The 10,201-nt window shown below is 37.3% G+C and overlaps 1 protein-coding gene across 1 annotated transcript; it reads right to left on the reverse strand.

The window, feature by feature from the left end:
* Positions 1 to 6,346: 6,346 nt before the first annotated feature.
* On the reverse strand, positions 6,347 to 7,792 carry LOC146929566 (uncharacterized). The gene is made up of 2 exons (XM_085707357.1): positions 7,627 to 7,792; positions 6,347 to 7,551 (listed from the first exon to the last, which is right to left on the reverse strand). The coding sequence occupies exons 1-2, from the start codon at positions 7,790 to 7,792 to the stop codon at positions 6,347 to 6,349; spliced, it is 1,371 nt and encodes a 456-aa protein (XP_085563483.1).
* Between the last annotated feature and the right edge of the window lie 2,409 nt (positions 7,793 to 10,201).

Raw genomic sequence — 10,201 nt, forward strand, 5'->3', positions numbered from 1 at the left:
AGTAAAAACAAAAGCGCAAGCGTGGAAATAAAGACTAGGCGTAACTCTCGAATCTCCCCAGTGAAGTCGCCAGCTCTTTTATCTTGGTTTTTCGGGTGTCAAACATTGATTTCGTTTGAACCTTTTCAACCTTTGATATCTCATTTTTTCTTGGGAAGGGAAAAAATAAGAAAAAGCCTTGAGAGTCGAGGTCCGGGAGTTGTTTTCGCTACGGGAAGGTGTTAGGCACCCATAACGACTATAGTATCCTATAGGAACCGTCCTTACTTTCTACGTCCACGCTTTATTTTTAAATGCTATTTGAAAAATGATATTTGCACCTAGGAATTTACTAAGTGAAGAATTGGAGGGAGAAGAAGATGTTTGAATTTTATTTTATTGGAATTGAAGGAATATTGGTTCCTTGCCTACGTACCCTTTTAAGGGATCAAATCCACCGTAGTTCTCTTCCACAAAAATGTTTTTGTTTTTGTTGGTTGATTTTAATTTTGAAAATGGAATTTTGAAGAATGAGAGAGAGAGGCCTCAAGGGCATAAGATTGTGAAAATATGAGGTTGAATTAGTCATTTTGCAAAAGAAAGTCTAAGTATTGTTAGAATTCAATAAAGTTTTTGTTTAAGAAAACAAAGGGAAAATACAATGGGATTTTGATCCCAAGGTTTGTTTGGAAAATGATTTGAGTGATGTTGTTCATATTTTTTTTGAAAAGAGAATTTTTGTCTAAGTTTCAAGGCTCCTAAACATACATCTAAGCATACATTCCCTAAACATACATCTAAAGTATCCATGTGACGTGTGTGCATGTGTCGGTGCTTGTGTCGGTGTACATCATTAGAGTCCATTGTCCTTTACATATGCCCTAGTTTACATTCTATGGTCTTGCAAGAATTTAAAAGCATAAAGAAATTTACAAAATCTATAGGTTTTTACATACTAAGTCTTTGCATGAAAATTAAAGTGTAAGAAAATAAAGACCAAGAATATAAGATGGAGGATGAGATGCTTATGGAATGTATGAAACATGAAGTAAAGGGTTAGTAGCATAAGATAATGAGTGGTAGAAGAATCATAGGTAAAAGAAATACTAGACACAAATGCAATGTTAACAAGCTAGAAGCAAAAGACTTCATCAACAAGGTAGTAAAATATACCTAATATGCATCATAATATCAAAGCAAGACCATGCCCTATAATTCTCATGTTGTGACAAGTTTTTCAAAAGGTTTATTTCAGCCACAACATGAAAACTACAAAGCAATGTCAAGCTCCAAAATTATGACTCATTATAAGTCTATTTTACCATTTATTCACATACTAAAGTATTCACATAACTTGTGAAACAAGCAACTAACAAGTCAACTCACAAAACAGCAGATAATAGCACCAAATCAGGGACATACCCATTGTAAATTCATATAACACCAATTCAAGAATGTGCATCAAAACTAGGATCAAGATCATGCAATTTTCCACAAGTTTTAACACTAAACATCACAAAGAAGCAAGAAAATCATCACATTATTTTTATTAACTTTTGATATGCAAAATCACCACAAAAACATCACAAAATGGATAAGAAACACGTATGAAATTTTTTTTAGAATTTTTAAAGGACTTTTAGGCTCAAGATATGCAAAACTTCACAAATTTTAACAAAAAATAGCAAACAACTAACAAGAAATACCACACATATTTTCCCTCAAGTTTTAACATGTAACAATATCACAAAAATGTCAAAAAAATTGTCAAGAAGACGTAGAAGATTTTTAGGAATTTTTACAAAAATTTTAGGCAAGGCAATGGTGTAAAAAGCAAGAAACAATGTGTGAATAGCAAGAAAATGACAAGAAAACTAAAGCCTGCGCAGAAAGAAGCCCAAGCCCACACATGAATTGGATCAGGGTTACAGGGAAGCAGCAAAGGCCGTAGGATTGATCCAGATGGATCGAACCCTAGATCCAAAGCCCAAGACTGAACCGGACTGGTTCGCAAGAACCGGTCTGGTTTACGCTCTATAAAAGAACGTGAACCGGTCCAAACCTTATTTCATTCCTCTCCTTCTCTCTCTAAGCTTCTCTAGAGAGAGAAGCTCTGCAACTTCCTTCGTCTTCTCCGATCTTCTTCTCCGGTGACCTCAACGGCGCCGGTACGGTGGTTCGCCGGTGGCGCCACCGTACTGGAGTGGTTTTTAATGTTTTTCACATCATTGAGTTCGCCTCTTCTTCCTCTTTACGATTTTGAAATTATTTTTCAGAGGAGAAGCTTAGATCGGAGTAGATCTATGATTCTTTGATTCGGCCAAAATTTTGAAATGAAAAGGTGAAGAACGAAAGAAAGAGTTCGTACTTTGGTTTTAATCGGAGAAATCTTCTCTTCTTCTTCGTCTTATGCTTCTTCTCTGTGAATTTGCTCGAATCGGTACCGTTTCAACTCGTTCTCTCTTTTTCTCTTCCTTCTGTGATCGCTTCGAACTTGTCACCTACGTGACGAATTGAAGCTTGAATTTCAGAAGAGACGGTTCAGGGATGAAGATTCTACGAAGAATCACTGAGAACCGTTAAGAATTTGCTCGATCTTAGCTTCGAATTTGATTCTGGAAACTTAGGGTTTGTGATTGTTTCTTTCGTTCTTGATGAAATTGTTGCTTCTAATGATCTTGTGATGCTTAATTCTGTATGAATTGATGAGTTTTGGACGTGGATTCAATGATTTTTGTTGGAATTGTGGGTGAAGGAAACAGTTAGGGTTTGAAGCTTGCTTCAACCTTCATCGTGTTCTTGAGTTTTCTGGGTTTTGATTTGTTTGATTCTGGAGAGAGAATGGAAAGGTGTTTATTGAGTTGGCAATGAATGAATGGTTATTTTTTGACTTGTACAGTGATGTGGCCTTTTATAGGCTGCCATGTGTATCCCTGGACCAATAACAATTTGACACCTGGACTGGATTGAATAATGGCTCGGCCTTGGATTATTTTGAACATAGGGGCCTTTCTGCAAATTTTGGAACTTTGGGACTAATCTGCAATTTTAAAAAACAAAGGACAAAAATGCAATTTGCAAAAAAGGACTAAAAGCAGAATTAGAAACCTAGAGGGACTAAAATGCAAAAAAGGACTAAAATAAAATAACTAAAATTGAGTTAAAATTGGTAATTTTGATTAAACGTAAAGTGAAACAAATAAAAATAACAAAACGGACTAAAATGAACCAATTACCCAAATGAGGTACTTTAAAGTAACCTCTCTCTGTCAAAATTTCATGTGAAATGACCAAAATGCCCCTAGGGACTAAAATGACCCAAAATGACTCAAATGCAATTTTTTTTTAAAATGGTTTTTAACAGGGAATTAAGGCAAGAGTTTATTTAAACGAATTGAAAAGACTCAGAGACAATTTTTCAAAGTTTGAAAGAAATTTTTAACATAGGAAATGACTAAAATGCCCCTAGGGGCTAAAACTGACTCAAAATGACTTCAAATGTAATTTTTTGAAATGGATTTTAACATGGAATTGAAACAAGGACTTATACAAATCAATTGAAAAGACTCAAACAATTGTCAAGGACTAAAATGAGTTTGAATGCAGGAAATGACTAAAATACCCTTCTTCATGACTTTTGCAAATAACATTGAAATAAGATGCAGAGAAAGATGCAATTGATCAAGGGCAAATTCAAATGACTTGAAATGCAAGAAAAATATTTTGGATGACTTGAAATGCAAGAAAAGAAGAATTGAGCTAGTATTTTTAGGTCCAAAATTAGGGTATAACACATCTACAGAAAGAAAATGCCGTCTGTTACCTGCATGTGTAACGACCATCTACAGAAAGAAAATGCCGTCAGTTACTCGCATGAGTAATGACACATTGGGATGATTTAATGGGTCCTGTCACTTGACTTGAATCAGACACATTGGGATGACTTTTTTATGTATTAGAGTAAGACATGGACAAATAATGCAACTAAGTATGAATGATATTTTATGCGTGCTATGTATGCATGAATGAATGATATTTTATGCGTGCCATGTATGCATGAATGAATGTATGCGTATGAGACTCATATGATAGTATAACGGTAAGACTGTTGAGACAAGATTGGGCAGGTCCAAAGAAAGCAGCCTGACGTTATGTTACAAGCATTCAACACTCTTCATTGGGGAATAACATCACTTGGGGATGAATCAAGCATTGACGGGGTACGACCCTTCAAACAAATCACTGGCAGAAGTCGCCATTCGTAAACCAGCATAAAATGATGCCTCTGTCTTTGTTTTTTTTTTCATTTTTTTCTTTTCGGAATCCCTAATTTTTGCCTGGATCGCCCTTTCGGGTTTTCGATCCACCGGGACGCTCATTTTTGCCTAAGCCGCCTTTTCAGGTTTTCGACTTAGCGAGCTCTTTTTTTTTTACAGAGGTCATCTCACAGCTTTTGGTCACGCTTACCTTGCAGAGTTTAACTGTCCTTAAGACGGATGCTGATGTATGTTTTACCTACTCATAAGTTCAAAGAAAATGTACTTGTTGTTTATGCTTTTCAAAAGACATGAAAGTTTTTTTTTTAATATTTTTTTTAAGTATTCACATCAAAAATAAAATTTTTTTTTGCAAACATAACAAATGAGAGTTTCAAATAAATGGGCACAGGTTCAAATTAATGTAAATGGAGTGGTGACCTGCCAAAGGCGTGGCTCCATAGGTTTTTCTTTTTATTTTTTTTTTAAAAAGTTTGGAAAATGGTAATTATAAAGGGAAAGGTACATTGAACACAATAACCGCTATTCTCCTTGACAACTTTGAATTCCATTGTTCCGAGACATTGATTTGCAGATGCTTTATATCGGAGATCCTTTTGATAGTTGAAATGTCCCAGATGAACCATGTCTAATTTGATGCAGTTACCTTGCCATAAATCGGATGTCTTTTGACGACTGAAATGCCCCGACCTGATGCAATTACTTTGTCATGATCCTTAACTTTTGTATAGATCTCCCTTGCGGGTTTTCAATCTATCAGGATAATCATCATTCATTTTTTTTTTTGTCTCTAATTTTTGCCTGGACCGCCCTTTCGAGTTTTCAGTCCACTGAGACGCTCATTTTTGCCTAAGCCGCCTTTTCAGGTTTGCGACTTATCGAGCTCATATTTTTGACAAAGTATTGCTTGACTGCATCAGTATTCATATGATGTGTGAGTTTGCCGCCATCCATTGTAATTTGGCAACCATTTGCCTCCGACATTGGGTTATATATTTTTGAGCACAAACCCACTTTATTGACATTCACGGGGAAAAACCTTTTTTTGTCGCATACTTGCTTTATCCTTTTGATATAACTGTCCAAGACATACGGCGGTAACAATTTTAAATCTTTTCATTGGAACTTCCGTTGTCGGGACTTTGACTTCCATGAGAAGCATTGCCTTTATGTTGTATACTGAGGGATGGAGGGGGATTGCCCCTATTGAAGTGTGTACTGAAGTACAATACCCATGCAAGGCAAATTGTAGCATCTCGTGCCAGTTCTTTCACATGAAAGTCCTCTTCTGGACAATCTTTCTTGATATTTGCAGCTTCGATGGCCAAGATGCCCCAGTAGACAGTATATCTTTTTGGAAACTTCTTCATCATCCTGCTCTTTAGCCTTGGATACAAGGAACTCAAAGTCGAAAGAGAGTACATGATTAAAGTGTTCAACGGGTTTATTAATTCATGATTTGATTATTGATATATATGATTATGCAGATATATGGAAGTGATTTAAAGGAAAATAAATTTTTTTGGTTTTTTTTGTATTACCATTTTTCCAGAAAAATCACAAAATAAAAGGAAAGTCGGAATCAAAGCGCCTTTTTATTAATGATGAAAAATACATGAAGCAAAAACCGCTACACAAGTTCACTTAAGTCTCGGGCGGGACGAAAGGATTTTTTCTCAAAAAAAAAAAGCATAAAACAACAAGCAAACATATTTCTTGAACAATTGAGTAGAGGAAGAAAATATCGATGACAATCCGACTGCGGCTGGGCATTCCATGTGTCACAAACACTAGATATTATGATTTGGTAGCGGATTGACATGCACATTTGGATCCGGGTCTGTGAAGGATAACTCCTTGCTCTGAATTAATTTATGGACCTCCTCCTTAAGACAAATGTAATGTTCAACGTCGTGCCCCGGCGCCCCTTGATGGAATTCACAGGTGCGGTCGGCACGGTACCAGTGAGGTAAAGGATTTTGCATGCGAGGGGGTGCCTTGAGTTGCACCAAATTTCTTGCGAGTAGCGAGGGTAACAAATCCTTATACAACACAGGTATAGGAGGGAATTGGTATCTAGGAGGGCGAGGCTATTGTTGAGCTTGAGGACGATGCTGTTGTTGAGGTGGTGGATAGGAATATGGTTGTTGGTGGAATTGCTGAGGGTTACGTGGTTGATGATTCGGTTGGTACAATGGTGGATAATACTGTGGAGGTCCCTGAGGCCTTGGTGGTCTTTGTGGTGCGATGTTGGAAACATAGGGATAGTTTGGATACACAGGCTGATATCCGCCATAAGCCACCATGCCCACTTCCTGAGTGTTCTTCTTCAGATATCCATTTCCGAACTTCCTATTACCACTAGATGAACCAACCGATGAGTCACCTGACAAACCACTTGACGACCCGCTTTCCTTTGCCATATGTCCTTTCCGGACCCAATCTTCAATGCGTACTCCCATGTCTACCATGTCAGTAAACTTTTGCGAAGCACAGGCGAGCATCTTCTCTGAGTAAAAAGAGCTCAGAGTTTCATAGAATAAATCAGATAACTCCCTTTCATCTAGAGATGGGGGGATTTGAGCAGATTTATGAATGAAATGTTGAGCATATTCCTTGAATGACTCTTTATGGCCATGTGTCATCGATTGCAGCTCCTTCCTATTAGGTGCCAGAAATGAGTTGTATTTGTACTGATGGAGGAAAGCGTCTGCCAGTTCCTCAAAAGCAGTAACGCTCTTCAAATTCATGTACCAAGTATGTGCAGGACCAGCCAAACTGTCCTGGAAACAATGGATAAGCAGGGGCTCCTTTTTCTTGTGAGCCGTCATCTTCCTTACGTACATGGTTAAGTGCATTTGCGGGCAAGTTTCTCCCGTGTACTTCTCGAAAGTCGGTGTCTTGAACTTATGTGGTATTACCATGTCTGGGACCGAACAGAGGTCATGCACATTCTGATTAAACACCTCTTTACCACGAACGTTCCTCAACTCTTTATGTACTGCTTCCAATTTCTCTTCCATGTTGCCCATTCGATCATTACCCAGTACACTACCCGAATGATAAATTTGTCCTTTCTCTAGCTGAGTTGCATGGACAGCAGGTCCTGCTTGTGCTACAGTGGCTTGGGGAAACTGTTGACCGTAAGGAAATGGGATTTCATTAGCCCCGGGACGTAGACCTTCGTTAGGCATACGTGGCATACCCCATGGATAACCTTTTGGCATGTAATACAGAGGGTTAAAAGTAAATCTTTCAGGACACGGAGGATGGAAACCCTCATTGTACATGTCACCTGATGAGCAGCCCACCTCAAGAGATTGCGAAATTCCAATAGATGCCGCAGCAGTAGCGATTGGCTATGAAATACCCTCAGCCGTAGCGGAAACGACCCTGTTAGGAATTGGCTCGGAGGCTACTGCTTGTTCCCTTTCAGCCATTATAACGTCCATCATGATTGACAGCTTCTCCAACTCAAGCTTTAGACGATCAACTTCCCCTCTAAGCTCAACATTTTCTTGTTCTGTGGATGACATCCTTCTTCTGATGTAAGCTCGAGTGCGATGAATGCGAGTAGGTCTTTTCTGAGTATGTCGGGCCACTTTGTTTGAAATGAGTTGACCTTTTTAGAAAAGAAAATTGTGTGAGACTTTGAATTTGTAGCATGATGTATGAAATGCTTATGCAAAAGATGTACAAATTTTTTTGTTATCGAGAGATTTGTCAAGGTGAATTGTAAACATCGCAGATAAACATGATTTCATTTGAAAATTTGTAAAGATATTGCAATCGGTTCTATTTTCAAAAGGTAAGAACGAAACCAAGGAAGAAGTTCTTAATAAAAGCAAAAGCTTAGTTAAGATTTTTTTAAAATTTGCATTTCTTAGGGTTCCTCTTTACAAGGTGGAATATCTCTGATGTTTACAAAAACTTATCTAAGTCCTTCGATGTTTTGATGAGAAAAGTTTTTATGCATGTATGCATGATTATGCTACACAAACAGTGAAAACGTGGTGAGGTTTAAGTCCATATGTTGGAGCCAAGGATAACAACGCCATTTGGTAAGGACTATGGTTTAATTTGCACTTGTAACGAGGGTTCTACCAAATTCTCAGAGTTTTTAACCGCTTTCGAATGTCGTCGGGTTGCGGAAATGCTTCCGGTCCAACAACGGTCGTAAGAAAGTCTCGTCTGAGTGTAGTACCGCGTATCAACTAAACCAAGATTACTCATGATTAGCCACCGCACTACGTCCTAAAAGGCCAAGAGGGGTTAAAAGTGACTAAAGGTTCTCAACTTTTAGCGGTCACTTGAAAATAACATGCCAAACACGAATACTTATGCCAACATTGTATGTTTCCAAGATCCCTGAGTTGAGTGGGGTTATCACATGTGCTATAACCAAAACTCACTCTTGGCAAAGCACTATGATTATACCACCGTCCTATCTTAATTTTCCCTCAAGCTCGGGTATAGAGCTTATCTCACCACTCACGTTAAAAGAAAAGGGAAAAACAAACATACACGTAATTTCCATCTTTTATTTAATTTTTTTTTTGCAAGCTTAGCACAAAATTTAAATAATGCCAAGTTAGGCTTAACCCTCTTACTTTTATTCCCTAGTGAAGTCGCCATTTCTGTCGCGTCATTTTTCGGACGGTCAAAAGGCCATTCCAATGGCGTTTGACCCGCTTTTGGTTTCACGACTGAACATTTAATTCTTTTCAAAAGAAAGTGGAAAAAGGTTCAAATACCACATTTTTAGGGATTAAGGGTTCGGGGGTTGGTTATATTTAGGGAAGGTGTTAAGCACCCTAAATATTCGTAGTACTCTACGAGAACCTCTTGATTTTATTTAACTTTTGTGCTATAAACTTGCTTGCTTTAAAAAATGAAATTTGCAATGATAAAAGAAAATAGAGACCTAATTTATCTACATTTTTATTGATTTGGAAGGACGCATGTCCTTTGCCTACGTACCCGTGAGGGATCAAAACCTCGTAGTTCGGGGTAGAAATTGACGTTTGATTTGTTTTGTGTTTTTTATTAGTTTTGAAAAAGGTTTTAAAGTGAAAATCCAAGTGGCAAATTGGGATTTGTTTGTATTTTTGATATTGAAAGAAAATAGGTTTAAAGTAGGATTAAAGTTGATTTGAAATTTGATTAAGAAAGAAAATAAAATGAACGATCACTTGATTTAAGATCAAGGTTTGTTTATGAAAATATTTTTGTGATTTTTGATATATTTGCATGTTTTTGTTGTTTTTGAATAATGATATGAAAATTATATAAGCATAATGAGAAAAATAATGTTAAGCTGAAATATAAGGTTATTTTAACACGGACCAGAATACTCTGGAGAACGATTATATAAGCAGAAATATAATATTAACAGTTGATGTAGGACCAGAGCACTCTGGATTAATTCAATTGACAAGGACCAGATTGTTCTGGAGAATAATGTAATATTAACAGTTAATTTAGGACCAGAGCATTCTGGATTAATTTAATTAACAAGGACCAGAGCACTCTGGATTGAGGTCTGTATTTAATGACGAAATTTAAATATGCATAATGATATAATAAACATGAAGTAAAAGAATAAAATGCAAAAGAAAATATAAAAATGCAAGAGAATGTTAAAATGCATGCAAAATAAATAAAGTTAGATACTGGGGGTGTGCAGGCAATAAAAAGGGGGGTGCAGAAAGTAACAGAAATGGAATGGGCTTGAAACAGGGAGAAGGGCGCTGGGCTGGTTCGTGGGTCACAAACTAGGTCGGGTTAAAAGATGCTATAAATAAATATTTCAACCCAAAAAATTCATTCCAGCCCTTCCTTTCTCTCTCTACATCCTAAACTCTCTCCCTTCTCTCTATCTTTCTGTTGTCTTCTTCGATGGAGTAAGAGGTGGCCGGAATGAATTCCGGCGTGGTGGCCGAGGA

Source organism: Medicago sativa, chromosome 4, assembly GCF_051527215.1.
Source record: "Medicago sativa cultivar Bolivia chromosome 4, Bolivia_mono, whole genome shotgun sequence".
Lineage (NCBI taxonomy): Eukaryota > Viridiplantae > Streptophyta > Magnoliopsida > Fabales > Fabaceae > Medicago > Medicago sativa.